This window comes from Hyla sarda, chromosome 2, assembly GCF_029499605.1.
Source record: "Hyla sarda isolate aHylSar1 chromosome 2, aHylSar1.hap1, whole genome shotgun sequence".
NCBI lineage: Eukaryota > Metazoa > Chordata > Amphibia > Anura > Hylidae > Hyla > Hyla sarda.
The window spans coordinates 260,365,115-260,389,997 of NC_079190.1; the positions used below are offsets into that span (position 1 = coordinate 260,365,115).

General features: G+C 42.3%; 1 protein-coding gene across 3 annotated transcripts in view; it reads right to left on the minus strand.

Moving 5' to 3' along the window:
- Positions 1-343: 343 nt before the first annotated feature.
- NCMAP (non-compact myelin associated protein) overlaps positions 344-24,883 on the minus strand; it is a 139,787-nt gene continuing 115,247 nt past the window's right edge. For all 3 annotated transcript variants that reach the window (XM_056560586.1, XM_056560584.1, XM_056560587.1), the window contains exons 3-4: positions 10,783-10,867; positions 344-3,352 (exon numbers count right to left, since the gene is read on the minus strand). In XM_056560586.1, the coding sequence (XP_056416561.1) occupies positions 3,211-3,352; positions 10,783-10,867 (227 nt within the window). In that variant the 3' untranslated portion in view covers positions 344-3,210. The remainder of the gene's footprint in view (positions 3,353-10,782; positions 10,868-24,883) is intronic.

The following is a 24,883-nucleotide window of genomic DNA, read 5'->3' on the forward strand; positions in this document are numbered from 1 at the left end:
GACTGTATAGCAATGAACAAGTTAAGCCCCCTTTACATACCCCTATTTTTCCAACCAGGCCATGGTTTGAAAAGTCGTGGTAGAGGAGCCAATGGTCTATAGGTCCATGAATAAGCTCTTGCAAAATTCTGGCATGTTGTTTTGGGGAGTATACAGTATATCTATATCTATACACATGGTACCCAACAGAGTCTGTACAACTTCTGTGCACTGCCGTACCTACTCCATGCAGAGGGACCCAAAGCTTCTCTTTTCCTTTTGTATGTGGATATATATATATATATATATATATATATATATATATATATAATCAGATTTTCTTATAAATATGATTGTCATAAACTTTAGTTTCCATTCTGACAATGGAGATTTTGATTTATGAATGAAGTTTCAAGTCTTTAAGGCAGTGTTTCCCAACCAGGATGCCTCCAGCTGTTGTAAAACTACAACTCCCTGGCCAGGCAGCCTTCATCTTGTGCATGCTGAGAGTTGTAGTTTTGCAACAGCTGGAGGCACCTTGGTTGGGAAACACTGCTATATGGTTTTCAGGCATAAAGGTGGCCATAGAATATAAACATTAACAATCCAACCTCAAACAATGATTGTCAACCATATTTGTTATATTTGTGGTATTGAGGGAAACCTGTCATAGTAAGGGTATAATCACACGACTGAATTTCCGTGCGGACGTCCGCGGAAGAATTTTGCCAGAAATTTCGCTGGAATTTACTGCCCATTACTTTTAATGGGATTCCACTGTTCCATTCAGAAAGATAAGATCAGTCTTATATTTTGGGGAATTCCATTGTAGAATCCCATTAAAATCATTGGCGGAATTCTGTATTGTGAGAACACAGAAATTCTGACGCAGTTGCAGAAATTTCATCATGTGAACATACCTTAAGCATGCAGACTGATCTGCCAGCATCATGTTAGAAAGCAGGAAAACATATCTGTCTATTTAAACTTCTGATTATACTTAGCCTAAGAGTCCAGTGGGTGGTCCTACTTGGTGACTGACAGCTACTTTTGTATGCAAGCTTGTACAATAAGGGCCATGCACACTATGGAAACTTTAGCGGGCCGCTAAGAAATGGTACATCTCTGAAGACGGATTCCGTGTAACATGTTCATTCTTCTTGCGGAGACTGGTATCTCAAATTTCCATGTCTGCCTTTTTCCATTTCTGACTTGGTAATTCCATAGTGTGAATGGTGCAGCAGAATCCCACTGAAAATAATCGGAGGCTGCTGCACTGGAAATTCCGCTTAGCAACCACGTAATGTGAATAGGCCCTAAAGGTTATAAGATCACCCACTGGCCTGCAAAACCCAGTATGAGCAGCAATTTTAATTGATAAAATCAATGTTATTGTGAACCTTTTTGCACAAACCTATATATTCAGTCCATTCAGATTCTTCTCTCTTCTCTGTAACATGATATCTGTAGATTGAACTGCATTTTTACAGTAATAGGTCCCATTGCAAATAATAAATGGTTCCAACTGACAGAAATGCATCCCATCAGTAAGTGTACGACTGAGTTCACATTTTTAAGCCTTTACTGAACATTATGATCTATCTATGTACTTGGTATTCAGACATATAAATATAGACTGACAGCAATAAACATCGATAATATTTACAACACATTGTCAATTTTTTGTTCATCTTTTAAAGCATTTCCCTTAACTACAAAGAAAGAAAAACATCAGAAAGCTGGTATGATCATGAAAAAAATCTATCTATTGATAATGAAGCTAAGACATCAGAACATCCTCCAGATGGCATTCTAATTGCAGATGCCCACCCATGCTCATAATTTTACTAGGCGTGCAACACAATATGACTGCATCATCATGTGTTCCACAAAAGTGCAAAAATTACTTGGTGTCTATGAAGAAATGATACCAAAAAGTTGCTAGTATGGCCTCTTCTTGCTTTTTAACCTGCTGTGAAAGTGTGGAATCTAGATTCTGATCAGTTGTAGACAGCAGTAAAGGGAATCTGTCAGCTGTATTTGCTGGCAAGATCTGCAGACACCATTGGATAGCTGTTGGGGCTATATAAACAAACTGTACCTTTCGTAGAGCTGATGGTGGATACCAAACATATGAAATCTTTTTATTTCTCTGCCAAGTGTCAAGGAGGCGGGGCTTGGTAGCCCTCCTTGTTTGCCCTCATCTCCCAGGGCCTTCTTGATTGACATATAGGGCTCTGTACATTATTCATCAAGGGTCTGGGAGATCATAGCAAGCGATTTGGTGTGCCAGGCTGTGACACCTGAGCAGATTGGCCCCACCCTGACACTTGGAGAGTCATTTAAGTAATTCCACACATAATGTGAAAAGGTTAAAGTATTAAGAGTCAAACCATTGACTCATATATGAAAGGAGTTGTCTGTGGCAAGATGGCTATTGACATAAAGATCTGACAAATATATTCCTAGATTTTCTATAAATTACTTTTGTCATGCAGACCCTTAAATAAATCACTGGTACTACATACATAGGAAACATTTACATGCTATAACACAATGATATGGATCATGTGGAGATAAATCCCACGACTGCCTGATACACACAATGATTATTGCTGTGTTTGGTTGTACCCACTCAGTGATCCGTGTGATCCATAAAGTCTCTTCAATAGACATTCACCGAGCAATAGTACTTTTATAATAGATTTATTCTCTGCTCAACACAGTGATTTTATTGAATAATAATGGCGAAATGATGCTCAGGGACATATACGAAAAAACAGAGAAACTCCAAAAATCTAATTAAAACTTTCTTTCATATATAAATATAAATATGTATATATAAAAGCCAACATAAGGGCAGTCATGTTTCCAGAAATGTACCCCAGTCTTCCTGTCCAATGTACATTCATTTGGTTAAACTTGTGGTAGATTGAAGATGAAAAAGAAATTGTGATGTATTGGGGATTTCCATTGCCCTACTGTGGAAAAAGAAGCCATTTTGAATGCCAGCTCAATGGCTTTTTTCTTAGTTTATCTGGTGTTTATAAGTTTAGTGCAGGATAGGCTCGTGGATATAGGGATCGCTGGTTTCAGAAGCAAAGACCTAGTATCACATTGTGATTCTCAGTGTTTCAGTGAAGATCTGGGGATCTAAATAGATAGTCCTAAACTAATATTATTTGTGAATCAAACTGGGCTTCACTTTCTGGCAGCACCCATTCTCTTCAGTCATCGGTTTTCAAGGTGGATGTCAGGTGGAACAGATGTTAAAGATGTTGGCTGGCTAAGGGAACTGTTGTGAGGTCTTGTGCTTGGTGTGTTTGTGGTTTTGGTGCTTCTCATTCCCAGTTCTCTCTCTGTCCGTTTACGCCTGTTAAATACAAGAAGAAATAAGTAGTCACCAACATAGAAAAAAATATGTCTTTAATATGTACTTTAACAGTAATATTACTTATAACTTACAGCAGAAGGAAGTATTTCTGTGACTTGAAGTATATTGTATATCCATGTTTGAACACCCATTTACATCATTAAAGGGGTACTCCCCCCCAGACATCTTATCCCCTATCCAAAGGATAGGGGATAAGATGTCTGATCACGGGGGTCCCGCCGCTGGGGACCCCCGCAGTATAGCATGCGGCACCCATCTGTTTCTTGTCCGGAAGCGCTGGAGGGTCTGGGTCGCGACCACGGAAACGGAAGTCGTGACGTCATGACTCCGCCCCATGTGACGTCACGCCCCCTCCCATAGACTTGCATTGAGGGGACAGAGCGTGACGTCACATGGGGCGGAGTCATGACGTCACGACTTCCATTTCCGTGGTCGCGACCCAGACCCTCCAGCGCTTCCGGACAAGAAACAGGTGGGTGCCGCATGCTATACTGCGGGGGTGCCCAGCGGCGGGACCCCCGTGATCAGACATCTTATCCCCTATCCTTTGGATAGGGGATAAGATGTCTAGGGGTGGAGTACCCCTTTAATCTACATTTAAGCTCAGTAACTGTGTCAATTCATTATACAGCATGCATTATACTACTTATCTTGCACAAATCCTGAGTTACAATATGTAACATTCTCCAGAGCTGCAATGACAATTATACAAGCTCCAGAGCTGCTTCCTCTTAGATTCCTGAAAGAATGACTAGAAAAAGGGAACCTTAAAACGTAACTTTTATTGTGCACATATATAAAAATGTACATATAGATTAGTGTCTATATTATCAAAATTAAATATAAAATGATTGCATTAGATCACATCAGTATATTGCCGCATATGTATATTCTATCACCACTTCTAGATAGGGATTTGTTACTGTTGCGCAACTACTGGTTCCCTCCTACACCTTCCAAATTCACATGTGGGATACAATACAGTAATAATCATCATGTTTCTAGACACCTACTGGGAGCATGTCACCGAGACATGCGAGACATCCTCCCATCTCAACCGCTGCATCACAACAAAATTGACAATAAAGATGGATTGCCCTGATAACCAACTAATCCGCACCGTAACTCAGTGTAGTAAATGACACTCCAGCGTATCTGTAAGTTATCACATTCCTCCTCTTGTCACTCAGCAAAAGTAGGAAGGTGTACACATAGGACGCGATACTGTTTCCGTTTTGTATACACTCAGGTGCAGCACATACTAATTGTCCGATGTTGAACTTAATAACTGTAGGGTGCCATAGACATTCTTAGTTCCTTCACGATTGCATTTGATGGTCCTTTTATATCCCACACATGAATTAGTACAGGTATACAGCTTATGATATTCAGTGCACATAGATCTCCAGTAGAGGTTCCGCATATATTCTTGGGCTTATATAAGTTGCAGGTCACAGTTCACACTGTTAAGGTGTTTAAGTCACAGTTCACACTATAGTGCATACAATAACACATGGGATGATATTTACAGGTAGACTTAGGTATATTTTTGTTGCGGCTTGTTCATCCCCTCCGAATGTAGTCACCCAAATGCTATTGTATTTTATAGGTGTGTTATGAGTGCATTTTTTAGAAATTATTATGTTTTGATTGCAATAGAAGTTATAATAGCATAAAGTCCATATTTCTCATCCACAATCACAGCACAAGTGTAAATCAGCACAGTATTCCAGCCGCATCGTATTACCAACACATTCCACACTCTCAATACACATGAACCCAAAGTAGCACATTATGCAGCGCTTCACCAGAGTATCAATATTACTTCAGAGGTAGTTCACAATGTGTCGTTGCGATGCACTTCATAACCAAGTTTCAGTGTAGTAGAGTGGCATCATTAAAGGGGTACTCTGATGGAAAACCTTTTTGTTTTTTAATCAACTGGTGCCAGAAAGTTAAACAGATTTGTAAATTACTTCTATTAAAAAAATCTTAATCCTTCCAGTACTTATTAGCTGCTGAATACTACAGAGGAAATTCTTTTCTTTTTGGAACACAGAGCTCACTGCTGACATCATGACCACAGTGCTATCTGCTGACATCTCTGTCCATTTTAAGAACTGTCCAGAGTAGGAGAAAATCTCCATAGAAAACATATGCTGTTCTGTAAATCCGTAAATAAGCAGTGTAAATCCCCAAGCTTCCTCCATGATTCAATAAGGGAATACGTGATTACTTGCATTACTTGGTTAGCTTGAAATTATTAAACACTGCATGGAAACTTACATTTGTTGGTTATATTAGTGACACTAGTAGAATGTTCAATACTGTGTCCAGTTCACACTAAGCGACAGCAGTTTTCACAAGCAGTAATATTACTCCACTTTTCAATACTGTGTCCAGTTCACACTGTGCGATAACAGATATTCACAGCAATGGACTTACTTCAATTTACACATTTCATTCATAATCAGTAAATATATACTGCAGTATTTCTTGCACATGATGGCTATTAATTAACTCTAGCTCATCCTTACAGTACATACCAAAAGTTTGGACACGCCTTCTCATTCAGAGTTTTCTTTATTTTCATGACTATGAAAATTGTAGATTCACACTGAAGGCATCAAAACTAAGAATTACACATGTGGAAATATATACCTAAGAAAAAAGTGTGAAACAAGAAACTGGCTCACATGTGGACCGCCCCAGGAAAGGAAGACCAAGAGTCACCTCTGCTGTGGAGGATAAGTTCATCCAAGTCACCAGCCTCAGAAATCACAGGTTAACAGCACCTCAGATTAGAGAACAGGTCAATGCCACACAGTTCTAGCAGCAGACACATCTCTAGAACAACTGTTAAGAGGAGACTGTGTGAATCAGGCCTTCATGGTCGAATATCTGCTAGGAAACCACTGCTAAGGACAGGCAACAAGCAGAAGAGACTTGTTTGGGCTAAAGAACACAAGGAATGGACATTAGACCAGTGGAAATCTGTGCTTTGGTCTGATGAGTCCAAATGTGAGATCTTTGGTTCCAACCACCGTGTCTTTGTGCGAAGCAGAAAAGGTGAACGGATGAACTCTACATGCCTGGTTCCCACCGTGAAGCATGGAGGAGGAGGTGTGATGATGTGGGGGTGCTTTGCTGGTTACACAGTTGGGGATTTATTCAAAATTGGAAAGCATACTGAACCAGCATGGCTACCACAGCATCTTGCAGCGGCATGCTATTCCATCCGGTTTGCGTTTAGTTGGATCATCATTTATTTTTCAACAGGACAATGATCCCAAACACACCTCCAAGCTGTTTAAGGAGAGTGATGGGGTGCTGCACCAGATGACCTGGCCTCCACAGTCACCAGACCTGAACCCAATCCAGATGGTTTTGGGTGAGCTGGACCGCAGAGTGAAGGCAAAAAGGGACAACAAGTGCTAAGCATCTCCTTAAAGAAGAGTGATGGAAGATCATTTCACCTCTACCTCTTGAAGCTCATCAAGAGAATGCCAAGAGTGTGCAAAGTAGTAATCAAAGAAAAAGGTGGCTACTTTGAAGAACCAAGAATATGACATTTTCAGTTGTTTCACACTTTTTTGTTATGTCTATAATTCCAAATGTGTTAATTCATAGTTTTGATGCCTTCAGTGTGAATCTACAATTTTCATAATCATGAAAATAAAGAAAACTCTTTGAATGAGAAGGTGTGTCCAAACTTTTGGTCTGTACTGTATTTATAGTGCTCCTTTACTTTAGAATATAATTGTCCAACCAACATTATAGCATGTAGCTTAGATGAAATAGTCAAATTCATGTATTGCCACACTATATGAAGATAGCATAGGTAGCAGAAGTAATATCTATATGTGCTGAAATGTACACTTAGCTGTCTATTCCTGGTGCTGTGGTCAAATCCAGGTCAGTTGGATATGGTGCGTATCATATGATGGCTCCATTTGCTACTGCAACGTCCAAAGGGTACAGGGTCCAACGCGTTTCAATAGCTCATATCATCAGGGACCTTTAATAGAACTGGGTCTCCTTACTGTCCTAATGACAGACGCCATCAGTGCCGCACATACGGTTCATCTAAGCTACACGCTATAATGTTGGATGGACAATTATATTCTACAGTAAAGGAGCACTACACATAAGGATGAGCTAGATTTAACTAATACTGCAGTATATATTTACTGATAATGAATGAAATGTGTAAATTGAAGTAAGTCCATTGCTGTGAATATCTGTTATCGCACAATGGCCCTTATTTACTAAGAGTGGAGTGTAGGTTTCTTTGTGGGTTTTAATTCCCTACAATTTATTTTACACAGTATTTACTAAGGTTTCCCTACATTTTCCACTTTCCCTACTTTTTTTTACACATGCTCTGATCTCTCTGGTTTTCCTCAGCTCAAATCCACCACATTTTATGTGAAAACCTTAGTAAATATGTTGGGATTTTGTGAAAATGTCAGGAACACGCCCCTTTTCAGAGACCACACCCCCTTTTCCAGGTAGCCACACCCCTTTTTGGGGTTTTCTTAGCAAAATGGAGAGCTAGTCAGGGTTTTTTCAATTCTGGCACAAATTCTAGCACAAAATCTAGCGCAGACAGAATTTCTGGCGCAATGCGACAGAATCTGGCACACAACGCAACAAAACAGGTCGGGTTTGCAATAGTAAATGAGGGCCAATGTGAACTGGACACGGTATTGAAAAGTGGAGTAATATTACTGCTTGTGAAAACTGCTGTCACATAGTGTGAACTGGACACAGTATTGAACAGTCTACTAGTGTCCCTCTAATATAACCAACGAATGTAAGTTTCCATGCAGTGTTTAATAATTTCAAGCTAACCAAGTAATGCAAGTAATCACGTATTCCTTTATTGAATCATGGAGGAAGCTTGGGGATTTAGGCTGGGTCCACACTACGTTTTGTCCCATACGGGAGCGCATACGGCAGGGGGGAGCTAAAAGCTCGCGCTCCCGTATGTTACCGTATGCGCTCCCGTATGCCATTCATTTCAATGAGCTGACCGGAGTGAAACGTTCGGTCCGGTCGGCTCATTTTTGCGCCGTATGCGCTTTTACAACCGGACCTACACTGCTTTAATGCTGCCACTCTACTACACTGAGACTTGGTTATGAAGTGCATCGCAATAACACTTTGTGAACTACCTCTGAAGTAATATTAATACTCTGGTGAAGCGCTGCATAATGTGCTACTTTGGGTTCATGTGTATTGAGAGTGTGGAATGTGTTGGTAATACGATGCGGCTGGAATACTGTGCTGATTTACACTTGTGCTGTGATCGTGGATGAGAAATATGGACTTTATGCTATTATAACCTCTATTGCAATCACAACATAATAATTATATTATTATAATAAGAAACGCACTCATAACACACCTATAACATACAATGAACAAGCCACAATGAGGGGATGAACAAGCTGCAATTAAATAACGGTGACTAAAATATACCTAAGTCTACCTGTAAATATCATCCCATGTGCAATTGTATGCACTATAGTGTGAACTGTGACCTCAACATATTAACAGTGTGAACTGTTACCTGCAAATTATATACGCACAAGAAAATATGCTAACGGAACCTCTACTGGAGATCTATGTGCACTGAATATTATAAGCTGTATACCTGTACTAATTCATGTGCGATATATAAGGACTGTCAAACGCAATCGTGAAGGAACTAAGAATGTGTATGGAACAATACGGTTTTAAGTTTAACATCAGATGCTTGAGTGTCATTTACAACACTGAGTTAATGTGCCGATTAGTTGGTTATCAGGGCAATCCAACTTTATTGTCAATTTTGTTGTGATGCAGCGGTTGAGATGGGAGGATGTCTCGCATGTATTTTATTCATCAGAGAATACATGGTGACATGCTCCCAGTAGGTGTCTAGAAACATGATGATTATTAATATATTGTATCCCACATGTGAATTTGGAAGGTGTAGGAGGGAACCAGTAGTTGAACAACAGTAACAGATCCCTATCTAGAAGTGGTGATATAATATACATATTAACTGGCTCCAGAAAGTTAAACAGATTTGTAAATTACTTCTATTAAAAAATCTTAATCCTTTCAGTACTTATGAGCTTCTGAAGTTGAGTTGTTTTTTCCGTCTAAGTGCTCTAGAGAGCACTGTTGCCAGACAGAAAAAAACAACTCAGCTTCAGCAGCTGATAATTATTGAAAGGATTAAGATTTTTTAATAGAAGTCATTTACAAATCTGTTTAACTTTCTGGAGCCAGTTGATATAAAAAAAAGTTTTATCCTGGAATACCCCTTTTAAGGTTCCCTTATTCTAGTTATTCTTTCAGATATTATTTGGGAGACCTAACCCATTCTTGATTTATCAGTGAATACCTCCTCCTATATTCCCTGTGTATTCAAGGTCTGAAAATAGATTTGTATTGCCATATCTGGCTTTGTAAAGTCTTCTGAGGCAGGAAATACTAACTTTTCCACTTCATTATAGGCTAAAATGAAAATGTTTCTGTATCTTAATTTAAACATATAGTGGGAGATCTATAAAAACCTGTGCAGAGGAAATGTGGTGTAGTTGCCCATAGCAACCAGATTACTTATTTTTTTCTAATTTTTAAAAAGGCCTTTGAAAAATAAAAGAAATGATCTGATTGGTTGCTATGGACTCCTGCGCCACTATTCCTCTGCACAGGTTTTGAGAAATCTCCCCACATAATGTTGCTATCTTGCTTTGCTCTCCATACCAGGAACAATAAAGAAAAAACATTTAGAGATAACTGAGTTTACTGCCTGTTTCTTTAGCTAGAATGGCGACAAATACCTGAAGTGGATTACTGAAATGCAGTGTGTTCCTAACCTATCGATCCTATTTCTTTATATGTATAATAAAAAAAAGGACATTATCGTTTTTGTTTGCTGCTATCCAGAGGAAGATTGTAAAGTTGTACTTAATAGTTATTTAATAGTCTATAAAAAAATATACTTACAGTGGTACCCAAGTGTTCCCCTCCATTTTTACCATTATCACGTGTGACCGCTTTATATACTTTCTGTTGTGACTTGCCCTAGTACTAAATACTCTCAGCTGTCCAGCTCACTCTCTGAGAGCAGCTCCCACCCCCTGCTCTGAGTAGAGAGAGAGATTCAGTGTCTGATTGGCTGAGGCTTCACACATCTCTCAAGTGGATGGCTGGATGATGTCATTCCCCCACTTCATGCATGTAAGTGACAACCAAAGAAGGGAAACTGCTCTATATAGCTAATGAATTATATTTAGACAATTAAATAGGTTGATCAGAGGGACAGGATATGCTATGGGTTTAGTTCCCCGGAGTAAGCTTTTAATGCAACCCCCCTTTAAACTTGAGTCACGTATCCACATATTATTTACCTGTTGTACATCTTGAGGCTGACAAGTACCAGTGAAAATATTATAATTACACCGACCACAATAGCAGCAACTATTGCACCAGCACCTGAAAGAGGAAGGAACACAACACTGGTAATAGATACTCTAAAAGTTGAAGTTTTAAAAGTTAATGCAAAAAAGTCTATGGAATACAATACTTTTATCCAATATAATTGCTATGAATAGTTTTATTTTTATTGATCTAGACACTTAGCATATTGAGTTTTGTAAGAAATCCTTGCCATTGCATAGGCCTAGTGGTATGAACTATAATCCTCATTTTTTTCTCCTAGTGGCCACCACAAGGATGTTAAAACCCTTCTCTATAAAAAGGCTAACACTTGATGCCTCTATGATGCATGGGAAAACATTTTGCCCCATTGACAGACTTTGAGAGGGGGCTCATCATTTGACTGAAAGAATCAGGATCTATCTAGGCCATTCTGACTGAGCTTTTGTTATGCCTCATGCCACGGCCGGTCATGCTGACCAGGGGTGCTCTCACAGCACCGTCTCCCTGTGCTGGTTCAGGGATGGGCAGCGCAGCGGCCAGCATATCCAGCTGTGGTCGCATTCACCGTGCTGGCAGTTACTTACCTCTCTCCTGCTTCCCCTGACTGCCGGCGTGCGTGTTCCCATTCCCTAGGGCACACGCAGACTCTCTGAAATTTAAAGGGCCAGTGCACCACTAATTGGTTCTTGCTGTGCGCTGACCCTATAAGTTTCTGCACTTCCTGTTGACCCATGCCGGATCTTTGTGCTCTATTGCCATTGAGTGTGTCTACCGTGTACCAGAACCTTTGCTACGTTTCCTGACCACTGAACTCTGCCTCCTGTCCTGACCTACCTGCCAGTCCCCGACTCTGAGTTGCCTTACGAATCTGAACCTCGCCTCAACTCTGCCGCCACTGTGGGCAAGTTGCGCCAGGGGTAGCAACCTGGGAGTTCGCTGGATCGTCCATCATGTTTTGTGGTGGGCTCTGGTGAAAACCAGCGGCTCCTTAGACTCTGCTCCCTGGTGCGGCTTTCACCATCGTCCACAGTGGTACAGCAGATCCACTACTCCAGGTATTACAGTAAGAGGTGCCTTTACCAAGTGTTGCTGATCTCACCACCATCGTGGCCCAGCAATCACAGCAGATAGGCGCAACAACTTAACCAGCTATCCACCATGATGTAGCAGCTTCTCTCCGTGCAGCAGCAGCAGCCACAACCTGCCCCTGTTCCTCCTCCGGTGCCTGCAGATTCCTTGGCATCCGTAGGTCCCAAGATTCTTCTGTCCCTGCCATCGAAGTATGAAGGGGACACAAAATTGTGCAAGGAGTCCGGGAACCAGTGCTCCATGCATGTGGAACTGATAGTCAACCAGTTCTCCCCTGAGCAGGCCAAGGTGGCTTTGGTGGTCAGTCTTCTCTCCGGCAAGGCCCTGGAATGGGCAACTCTTCTTTGGGAAGAAGCGATCCTGTGACTACCAACTTGCAAGCTTTCCTCTCTGAGTTCTGCAGTGTCTTCCAAGAGCAAGCAAAGGCCTCCTCGGCCGAAACCGCACTCCTGAACCTCCTCCAAGGGGATTCTTGGAACTGGATTGGAATGACTCCGCTCTATGTGCCACCTTTTAAAAAGGGCCTAGCAAGGTTAAGGATGCTCTGGCCGCACGGGACCCTCCGTCTTCCCTCAGTGAGCTTATTCTGTTTGCCACCCGCATCGATGTGCACTTCACCGAGAGGCAAGAAGAACGCGAACCAGCACGGACACATTGTCTTTCCCGACTGGCTCTAATCTTCCAGCGTCTACCTCAACCTCCTATGTCTCCAGCGGAGGAGGAACCTATGCAGGTGGATCAAGTCCACTTTACCCAGCAAGAGAGGTCTCGCCGACACAAAGAAAATTTGTGTCTATATTGTGCCAGCCTGGAGCATTTCCGCAATAATTGCCCCTTTTGGCCTTCACGTCCAGGAAACGCACGCACCTAGGGCACATGGGAGAGGCGTCTCTAGGTGTTAATACTCTTTCTCTTAGGTTGACAATGCCTGTTCAACTTTCCTCTTCTACCAGGGTCTCCTTCCACGATTCTGCCTTTGTGGACTCCGATTCTGATGGGAACTTCATTAATGCTTCTTTGGTCCATAAGTATAATCTCCCGGTCACTCGGGTCGCCAAGCGATTGTACATCTCTTCTGTCAACGGGGAATGCCTGAGCTACGCGGTGCAATTTCTCACTGAACCTCTAATGATGCAAGTGGAAGTCTTACACAAGGAGAAAATCAAGTTCCATGTGCTTCCCCATTGTTCTTCTTTGGTTCTCCTCAGTCTACCCTGGCTGCAATGTCATTTCCCAGTACTTGACTGGCGTTCTGGCAAAGTATCTTCCTGGGGACAAGATTGTCTTACTCGTTGTTTGATGATTCCTCAACTGAAGTGTATCCTACCTTCTCCTTCTCTGCCAGATCTGCCTTCTCCATACCAGGACTTTGCTGATGTATTCTGCAAAAAAAAAAAGGCTAAAAGCCTTCCTCCACATCATCCCTATGATTGTCCGATCAATCTTTTACCTGATACTACGCCACCGCAAGGAAGAATCTACCCTTTGTCTGCTCCTGAAACTAAAGCCATGGCTGAGTATATCAAGGAGAATCTCCAGAAGGGTTTCATCTGGAAGTCTTCCTCCCCTGCTGGTGCTGGATTTTTCTTTGTGGAGATGAAGGATGGTTCTCTTCACCCTTGTATTGATTACCGGGGGGCTCAATAAAATCACTGTCAAGAACCGATACGCTCTTCCACTGATTTCTGAACTTTTTGACTGCCTCCAGGGTGCCATGGTCTTCTCCAAACTGGATCAACGAGGAGCATATCATTTGATCAGAATACGTGAAGGAGATGAATGGAAGATGGCTTTTAAAACCCGAGACGGACATTTCGAGTACCTAGCGATGCCATTTAGTCTCTGTAACGCCCCGGCCATCTTCCAGGAATTCATCAATTACATCTTCCGGGACCTCCTTTATACTTGTGTCATGGTGTATTTGAACAATATCCTGATCTTCTCGCCTAACTTGGAGATCCATCGCACTCATGCGACAGGTCTGCGAAGCCTTTGGAGTAATCGACTCTGCGCCAAACTTGATGAATGCCTCTTTGAGAAGACTAGTCTGCTGTTCTTGGCTATATTGTCTCCAACCAAGGCCACCAGATGGACCCTGACAAGCTGTCTTCTGCTGTTAACTGTACAAATCCTAAGAACCGTTAGACTCGAATATACGTGCAAAATTAAGACAATCTTTATTAAAGTTACACTACAAATTTACATAATAAAATCACGTAAAATTACACAGAACATGACAAACAAGTGCCTGCAGAGAATGGTTGGACAGACTGAGTAGAAAAATATTATTCACGTTTTTGCTTGCTCACAGGGTCACGACTGCTTTTGGCGTAGGGTGGCGTATTCCTGTGTACCTGCCGGTAGTGTTTGGAGACTCATGGGACTTCCCCTTTTGTAGTGGGGGGGGGGGGGGCACAGCATGTGCTTGGGAGTTCTATTAGAACCATGATAGGATATATCCATATACTTGGATGGTATCTATTGTGTCTTGGGAGGCCTTACCTTTTGTGCAATATTTTGTTAGTGCAATAACTTTATATGCACAGTACTGTTACATGTTTTGCACTGATGCACTTAGACACCTTATACTTGTTTACATTGCCTCTGCTTTTTTTGTTCCCGCCGCCCCCCCCCCCCCCCCCCCCAGTATGGATATATAATTTGTATGTGGCACTTTAGCTCTTGATTTATATAGTCCAAAAGAAAAAAGAATAATATTTTTCTACTCAGTCTGTCCAACCATTCTCTGCAGGCACTTGTTTGTCATGTTCTGTGCAATGTTTACGTGATTTTATTATGCAAATTTGTTGTGTAACTTTAATAAAGATTGTCTTCATTTTGCACGTATATTCGAGTCTACCGATTCTTTGTAGGATTTGTATGTTTATGGGTAGCAATACCGCTACGGCGGATTTTTTGTAGGATTTATTCTGTTGTTAACTTGCCTCGCCAATTATTAATGACAGTTCATACTGCACTTCTACAATGGTACAATGGTTGCTCCAATTGTGGCACTCACCAAGAAGAGTGGTAACCCCAAATCCTGGTCTGCAGAGGCTGAAGATGCCTTCTCTCGTTTGAAGTCAGCCTTTTCCTCCGCACCTATTCTGACTAGACCCGACCCTGAAAAATCATTCTCTCTCCAGGTGGATGCCTCTTCTGTAGGAGCTGGTGCAGTCCTTACCCAGAAGACTACCAGGGGCAAATCCGTAACTTGTGGATACTTTTCGAAGATGTTCTCGCCAGCCGAGAGGAACTACACCATAGGGGATCGAGAACTCTTGGCCATTAAGCTCGCCCTGGAAGAGTGGCATCACCTTCTGGAAGGATCTTCTCATCCTATCAATATTTACTTGGATCATAAAAATCTCCTGTATTTGCAGTCTGCTCAGTGATTGAATCCCTGACAGGCCAGATGGTCTCTATTCTTTTCTAGATTTTATTTCCTTATTCATTTTTGTCCAGAGGAAAAGAACGTTAAAGCAGATGCTCTTTCTAGGTCCTCCGATGTCGTGGGCCTGGACTCCTCGGCATATTGTTCCACCTGATCGATTGATTGCGGTTGTGCCAATCGATCTTCAGCAAGTTCCCCTGAAGCAGTCCTTTGTGTCTCTCCGCCTAAGACTTAAAGTGTTGAACTGGGGACATTCTCCTTTGCTAGCCGGGCATCCTGGAGTACGGAAGTCCTTTCAATTTATCTCCCGTCATTACTGGTGGCCGAACCTGCAGTGTGATGTCTCTGATTTTGTTTGTTCCTGTTCAATCTGTGCCCATGACAAGACTCCACATCTTAAGCCTGTTACAACCTTTACCCATTCTGGAGTGTCTTTGGACTCATATGGACATCATCACAGATCTGCCATACTCCTCTAATAGCACTGTTATTTGGGTAGTCACGGATCGACTTCATGGCTATTTGGCAGGAGACCCGGCGCTTTCTAGTTCTCGCCTCATCTCGCATGAGTCACAGGCCGACAAGAAGAGAAGATCACCTCCGATTTTCTCTCGTGGGGACAGAGTCTGACAATCTGCCAATCTCCCCAGTTACAAACTGGGTCCTAGGTTCCTGGGTCCTCTCAAGATTTTGCATCGTATCAATCCGGTGTCATACAAACTCCACCTGCCACCATCTCTTCGCATCCCGAACTCCTTCCCTGTCTCCCTCTTTAAGCTGCTAAATCTGAACCGTTTCTCTTAGGACAATGTCTCTCCTACTCCTGTGTCCGGGGCTTCTGATGCATTTTAGGTAAAAGAAATTCTGGCCTCCAAAACTGTTAGGGGGAAATGTTTCTTCCTAGTGTACTGGAAAGGGTTCGGTCCTGAGGAAAGGTCCTGGGAACCAGAGGAGAACATTCTGGATCGAAATCTGGTGCTGAGGTTCCTAACAAGAGGGGGAGACCTCTTAATAATGTGTTTAATAAAGTGTGTGTGTTTCACTTTTTTTCTCTATTTTTTACATAATTAGGTAGTACTACTACTCCCAGCATGGAACAGACTGTTCCATGATGGAAGTAGGAGTACCTGTGACACCTCCTGTATAATGTATAGATGCTGGCGGCTTTCACACATCTAGATAGGATGATCGCATCGGGTGTCAGGAGTGATACCTGCTGTGATCTGTCCTTAACTGCAAGTACTACTGCTCCTAACATGGAGCACACTCTGCTCCATGCTGGGAGCTGTAGTACCTGCATTAATAGAGAGATCGCAGCTGGTGTCACTTCTGACACCCGATGCGATCTACCTTTATAATGTATAGATGCAGGCGGCCAGCTGCTCTTCTTTGGTCCCACTGTAGTATGAGTATATGCCATATATATACCTATTATTCACATTTTCCGCAGAGATCTGTGAGTGGCTGGAACCATCTGGCCAATCACAGCTCTCTGCGGGAAATACAAATAAGTGATGTGAATTCTATTCACATCACTGGCCAGCCGGAGTATAGTGCAGTGATACGAGCACAGGAGAAAGCCGCCCCATCTCTGCAATAGTAAGGACAATCACATCGTGTGTCAGGAGTGATACCTGCTGTGATCTGTCTATTAGTACAGGTACTACAGCTCCCATCATAGAACAGTCTGTTCCATGCTGTGAGTAGTAGTACAACCTAAATTTAAAAAAATAGAGAAAAAAAGTGAAACACACATACATACATACATACTTTATTAACCCCTTAAGGACCAAGTGTTTTTCTGTTTTTGCACTTTCGTTTTTTCCTCCTTACCTTTTAAAAATCATAACCCTTTCAATTTTGCACCTAAGAATCCATATGAGGGCTTATTTTTTGTGCCACCAATTCTACTTTGTAATGAAATCAGTTATTTTACCAAAAAATCTATGATGAAACGGAAAAATCATTGTGCGACATAATCGAAGAAAAAACACCATTTTGTAAATTTTGGGGGCTGCCGTTTCTACGCCGTACATTTTTTGTTAAAAAAGACATTTTATTTTTATTCTGTAGGTCCATACGATTAAAATGATACCCTACTTATATAAGTTTGATTTTGTTGTACTTTTGGAAAAAATCATAACTACTTGCAAGAAAATTAATACATTTGAAATTGTCCTTTTCTGACCCCTATAACTTTTTTATTTTTCTGTGTACGGGGTGGTATTTTTTGCCCCGTGATCTGAAGTTTTAATCAGTACCATTTTTGTTTTGATCGGATTTCTTGATCGCTTTTATTCCTTTTTTTATGGTATGAAAAGTGACCAAAAATACGCCATTTTGGACTTTGGAATTTTTTGGCGCATACGCCATTGACCAGGTGGTTTAATTTATGATATATTTTTATGGTTCTGACATTTAGGCACGTGGCAATACCATATACGTTTATTTTTATTATGTTTATAGATTTTTTATATGGAATTTGGGAAAAGGGGGGTGATTTAAACTTTTAATAAGGAAGGGGTTAATGTGTGTGTTTTTAAACTTCTTTTTAAACTTTTTCTTTTACACTTTTAGTCCCCTTACAGGACTTTTAGGAGGAATCATTTGATTCCTCATACAGATCAATGGGGTTACATAGAATCCCATTGATCTGTGTGCTCTGAGCTCGATTGATAAAGCCTGGTCCTGCCAGGCTTTATCATTCTGAGCGCCGGAGCCGGGACAGGACATGAGGTAAGCCCTCAGGTAACCTCAGCAGTGGATCGCCCCGACGTTATCGCGCTGGGGGGGGGGAACGATCCACCCCACTGGACCACCAGGGACGGTATACAACTTTGACAGCAGAATCTAAAGGGTTAATAGCCGGCCGAGGCGTTCGCCACATGTCAGCTATTAACGCCGGCCCCCAGCTACAGGAATCAGCTGGGGCCGGCCGGTATGACGCTGGCTCGAGTCGGGAGCCCGCGTCATACCCCGTTAACGGCCATTGGACAAGCATAGACGTCCATGGTCATTATCAGGTTAAACACAATATTAAAATACATCACTAATAAAAAAATATATAATAATAAATTATAAAAAATATATTATTTTTACATTTAAATGTAACATTTTGCATTTTTACTAATGTTGGCTACATTTTAAGTTCCCTGCCCGCCCACATAAATTGATCCCTGTTTAAAAATTTACATATTTTTATTTTTTTTTCTGTCTTTAAATTTTCGGGAGTGGGCATGGACCAGAAAATTCAGGGCTCAATATTAAAAATGAGGCTAAAAAAGTAAGGTGAAAGTAAAAAAAAAAAAAAAAAGGGATTTAGATTGAAAACTAGAAAAAAAATTAAGAAATGCACTCCTCATTCATTTTTAATATTGAGTGTTGAATTTTCTGGCCCCTGCCTGCTCCCAAAAATCAAAAAGACAAAAAAAAATGTTAATGTTAATGGTTTCTGTACAGCACACGCATCTCTGCACTATACTCCGGCCAATGATGTGAATAGAAATTCACATGTCTCATTCATATTTTCCACCCAGAGTGGGGATTGGCGGGATGGTGGCAGCCAATCCCTGCTCTTAGCGGGAAATATGATTGGTGAGTTGCCGGCAGGAGTACAGAGTAGAGATGAGAGCGCAGGAGAAAGCTGCTCCGCATCTCAGGGATGAAGCATAATCGCAGCGGGTGTCAGAAGTGACACCCATTGGGATCTGTCCCAATGATCTTAACTGCAGGTACTACTGCTCCCAACATGGAGCAGAGTGTGCTCCATGTTGGGAGCAGTAGTACGTGCAGTTATGGACAGATCACAGCAGATGTCACTCCTGACACCCGCTGTGATCCTTCTGTATAATGTATAGATGCGGCCGGCTGCTCTTCTATGGTCCCCTGCACTGACGTATATATACACCTATTCATATTTCCCACAGTGAGTTGTGATTGGTTGGAACTATCTGGCCAATCACAGCTCTCTGCAGGAAATATGAATAGGTGTATATATAAGTCAGTGAAGGGGACCATAGAAGAGCGGTCGGCCACATCTATGAATTATTCAGGAGTATCGCAACAGGTGTCAGAAGTGAGTCAGTAGAGATGAAAAAATTGTATTTAATGAAATTTATATTAATTATAACAACATTTTTGTTAATTTTTAAACAGGGATCAAATTATGTGGGCAGGCAGGGCACTAAAAATGTAGCCGACAATAATAAAAGTGTAGTGTGTGTGTTTCACTTTTTTTCATTTATTTTTTATTTTTTAGGTAGTACTACTACTCACAGCATGGAACACACTGTTCCATGATGGGAGTAGTAGTACCTGTACTAATTGACAGATCGCCCGTGTCACTTTTGACACCCGTTGCGATCCTCCTGTATAATGTATAGATGCGGCCAGCCGCTCTTCTATTGTCCCCTGCACTGCCATATATATACCTATTCATATTTCCCACAGAGAGCTGTCATTGGTCAGATATTTCCAGCCACTCACAGCTCTCTGCGGGAAATATGAATAATAGGTATATATATGGCATATACTCATACTACAGTGGGACCAGAGAAGAGCGGATGGCCATCCGCAACTATACATTATACAGAACGATTGCATCGGGTTTCAGAAGTGACACCTGTCTATTAATGCAAGTACTATAGCTCCCAGCATGGAGCAGAGTGTGCTCCATGTTGGGAGCAGTAGTACCTGCAGTTGAGGCTGGATCACAGCAAGTGTCACTCGTGACACCCACTGCGATCGTCCTATATATTGCAGAGATGCGAGCGCAGGAGAAACCCACTTGCATCTATACATTATACAGGGAGATTGCAGGGGTGTCGCTAATTAAGAAATTTGTTATTTAGAATTGAGTCAAAGTTCGCATTCAGTCCGAATCAAATTTTTCATGAAATTCGGAACGAATTCGGCTTCGTCAGATTCGATTCACTCAACTCTAGTTGAGAGCTTGAATCCTGCTTTAGCTGTGCACACCACCCCAATTGCTGTTGTAATGATCTGTGGGGGAGGAGGGATATCACATACAACAGTCGGTCACCCTTAGTAGTATAACATGAGGGACACTTACAGCTTAGCCATAACAGCACATGTGTTGTCCACTCGCATTTTCCAGCAGGATGATGCTTACCAACACACAGCTTCGGCCACTTACAAGTGCGCAGGATCTACAGGCCCAGTTGCATCATCTGTGGGCATATATTCCGCAGGATAGTGTGGTGACGCAGTACGGGAGTTGTTTCCGCGTACCCTTGCTGCCCTGTCAGGCAGCCTCCCTGTAGTGTCCCTTTATGTATGTATTGTTTACTATGTGTTGTGCTGTATAATGCATAAAGAAAGTGGTTACTTTAAGAAAGGTTAACATATGATCATCAGTTGGACCCCACCAAAGTCTCCCCTATAAAAGCTCTGGAAGGAGCCTCTTCACTTTCTTAAGCTTCCTGCTGAGTTGCAGTACAATCGAGTCCTAGAGTGTGTCTGGAGTCATAGGAGGCCTCAAGTCATTCTTGCAGCCCCAAGCTAAAAGTCTACAAGTAAACTACAGTCACAGCTTGGTCAGTCTCAAGTCAAGTCAAGTCAGTTACTGTCATCTATCATCAAGTCAGGGTGGCCTGCACTAAATTGTCAAAACCTACTGCAATTCACAGGACCTTAAGGTCTCTAAAGTCACTGGTCACCTCCGTGGGCCTGGCTGAACTGTATAGACTGTTCCATATGTCACTCAGTAAAGCTACCGTTGTCCGTAACTTGACTGTCTCCAGAGGATCTCCATCGGGCCGAGGAGGCCTGCTACCAAGTCCCGCTGCCCAAGGATGATGGAGACTGGCTAGCAACCCCGGCAGAGGGTACGCCGGGATCTTCAAGAGGATCGTCACCGGTTAGACTGTCCCCTCACAACCGGACCTGGGGGTCCTGGGCTGAATTCCACACTGAGTGTGAGTACCCTGGCTGAGGCCGCTTTCTCTACCCCTCCTTCTACCCCTAGCAAAGAGCAAACCCCCCAATTCTGCTCTACATCCCCGGTCACCACCATTACCTAAGTGGTTGTTTGGTGATGAGTCTGTACTGATACAATATATGAGGGAGAACCTTATTCCCCTGCTAGGGAAGTCCCATTCCCCAGTTCCAACAGCCCAGATCGAGAGGGCCAGAAGAGAAGCCCAGGTGCCGGAGATTGTAGAAGGGCTGAGGGCTCAAAGAGTGGAAAGATATGGGCTGAAGCTGCTGCCATATGAGGTGCGACAGGCACAGCAACAGGACACTAAAGAATTAGAGGCCCTGTACATTAGAAAGCTGGAACATCCCTGAGAGGGAGAGTCACCACCGGAATGCCGCCGACAAAGTACGGGGGTTTGGCACCCTCATAGACTGTCATCATAGTGGGACCATCTTGGTCAATCGTCGGGCAGTGCAGAGAGACCATCTCCCCCCATCATTCTCGAGAAAGCGGGGAGATCGTGGAGTACACTCCTGTTCAGAGCATGAGAGGAGAGTGGGCGGCTGCAGTAACCTGTCCATAGAATCCAACTCAAGTTCCGTTTGCCTACTTCCCATCGGATGACTGGGACGCAGATCCCTTTGGTTTGCTGCCACCTAAAGTAAGAGGTACTGTCCAGAAGGAAGAGATCTACATGCCCGAAGTGCCTGTCATGGCACCAAAGTATTTACCACAGTAATTTGTGAATGTGCCCAGGCCTACTCCTGTGGTCGAAGAGGTTTGGCCTAACCAGTGGACACCAACTGAAGTGCCTCAGCATACTCACACAGAGGAGGTTTGGCAGGACCAACAGGTGCCAACTTCTGTCCCCCCAGTGGTGCAAGCTGCTGCGGTGCGGTGCAGCCCCACCGATACCGAGTCTACTTTGTTCCTGGTGAACTGGTACAACCGAGTGAGTCCATTAGAGGAGACACAGTCCCGTGGACCCCATTACATGTCCCAACCTCGGAAACAGTCTGACAGGCGAGGTTGGGATGGCAAATATCCAGGCTGAAGAAGTCTACCAGTGATAATTCTGCTATCTGTCACTAACTTTGCTTTGTGAAGTACTTTTGTTGTTACAAGTTATGCAATGTTCAAGAAGTGCCTGACGAACTTGTCAGGAAGTTTATTTGCAACCATATACATAAGCATGTGCCCAGCTTATAGCCGTGATCTTTTACTGAGAACTCAAAGCATACCAGAACTGTGGAGCGGTACTTGAAAAACAAAATGTATACTGTCAAAGTAATATATTTTGTTTATAGCACAAGGGAATGCACATGTTGGTGAATCATATTGTTTATGATGTGTTGTAATAAAGTGTATAAAACATATATATACCAGGGATGTGGAATTCCTATCGCCCGACGCCCGGGACATGCAATTCAGGGCTTAGGGCAGGTGAATTTTTCCGCCCCTTAGCCCTGCTTAGGGCAAGCAGAGCCGGACCTGACAAGCACGGCAGGGCTCAGCAGTCTGTATGGACTCGTGCCCTCTCCATACTCTGCAGCCCCTGGCTGTTTTCAGTAGCTGGGGCAGCCGCTAATAGCCAGTATGCGGTGATCACTGCGGATGGCTATTAGCCCTTTAGATCGCCACTGTCAAAGCTGACAGTGGTGTCTAAAGGGACATGTGAATGCTCCCTGGTGGGCTAGTGATCCACTATAGAGGTAGCCGGAGGGCTTACCTCTGCTTCCCTGGTGTCTGTGGCTCTGTCATTGATAGAGCCTGGCTGGACTAGGCTCTATCAATGGATCGCAGAGCACACAGATCAATGGAGTTCAATAGAACTCTATTGATCTGTATGAGGAATCTAATGATTCTTCCTAAAAGTCTAATAAAGTGTAAAAAAATAAAAAATATTTTTTTTTTTATAAAAGTTTAAAAGACACACATTAACCCCTTCCATGTTAAAAGTTCAAATCACCCCATATTCCTATATAAAAACCTGTAAACATAATAAAAATAAACATATTTAGTATCACTGCATGCGTAATTGTACGAACTATTAAAATATAACATTATGTATCCCATATGGTAAATGACGTAAATATAACTCCTACATACACTCCGCCGTTGCGGTAATGCTACCCATAAGTATATAACTCCTACAAAGAAAATGGTAGACTCAAATGCATATAAAATACTGTATTCTTTATTGACATCCCATTGAACAAAAAAACACAAATAAACTCACATAAGGCAGCACAAAAAACATGGCAACAAAAAGTACAGGGTATAACTGGGTGAGCTGGTTAGAGAGAGCAATTTTTTCTCTCTTGGGCTGTATATATAGGTATATGAAATAAAGCGCCACATGCAACAAAAATGCAATGTAAGCAGAAGAACGGGGGTCAAAGCAGCATGAAATGTATTGCAAAAAACACTCCCATCTCATACAGTGACTAAGTACACCAATGCAAATAAAAGGGTAAATACATCAAAGTACAGTACATCGAATACTATTGCACGGTAATGTATTTCACAAAGGGTCAAAACAGCATAATATGCATAGTAAAGAACACTCCAAATCCATAAAGTGTCTATGTGCACCTGTGCAAAGTAGTGGGTTAAACACCTCAAAGTACAGTACATCAGATATTATTGCACAGTGGTATATTGCACATGATTGCACAATGGTATATTGCACAATCCCTAGACCCAAACTATGGGAGCTTCCCTTCACAGCGTAGAATGTACAGAGATATGAAAGGTACAAAAGAGGACCGGCAGAAAGTATGCCTCCCCCAAACAGTAAACAGTCCCTCCAGTACCTCAATCAATACCTGTAGGTCACACAGAACAACAATATCTCTGTACAGAAATGCAATTTTTATAACATCACATAAAAATAAGTTAAAAAGCGATTAAAAAGTCAGATCAATACCAAAATGATACCAATACCAAAAACAGATAATGGCACAATAATGAGCCCTCATACAGCCTGGTATGCGAATAAAAAAAAAAATGCCAGGGGTCAAAAAATGGCCATTAAAAAAAATTCTGAGACTGAAGAAGCGTTCAATCAGTTAAAGTCCGCCTTCGCATCTGTTCCTGTTCTATCTAGACCCGATCCTAGCAAACCATTTATCTTGGAAGTGGATGCTTTTTAAGTTGGAGCAGCTGCAGTGTTAACGCAAAAGTCTACTAAGGGGAAAACTTTAACATGCAGATTTTTCTCTAAAACCTTCTCTACTGCAGAAGAAAACTATACCATCGGAGATCGCGAGCTCTTGGCCATTAAGTTGGCGTTAGAAGAATGGCGTCATCTCTTGGAAGGCTCTGTACATCCTGTTACTATTTGTTCAAACCACAAAAACTTGCTCTATCTTCAGACAGCCCATCGACTCAACCCACGGCAGGCTCGGTGGTCTCTATTTTTCTCCAGGTGCGACTTCTACATCCACTTCTGTCCTGTGGAAAAGAATTTAAGAGCAGACACTCTTTCCAGGTCTTCTGTGCATGACCATGAATCTCCTCTGCAGCATATTATTTCTCCTGAATGTCTCATCTCTGCAGCACTTGCAAGTCTTCAGCATCTGCCTCCCAGAAAAAGACTTATGTATCTTCCCGCATGAAGCTCCGAGTCTTGAAATGGGGACATTCC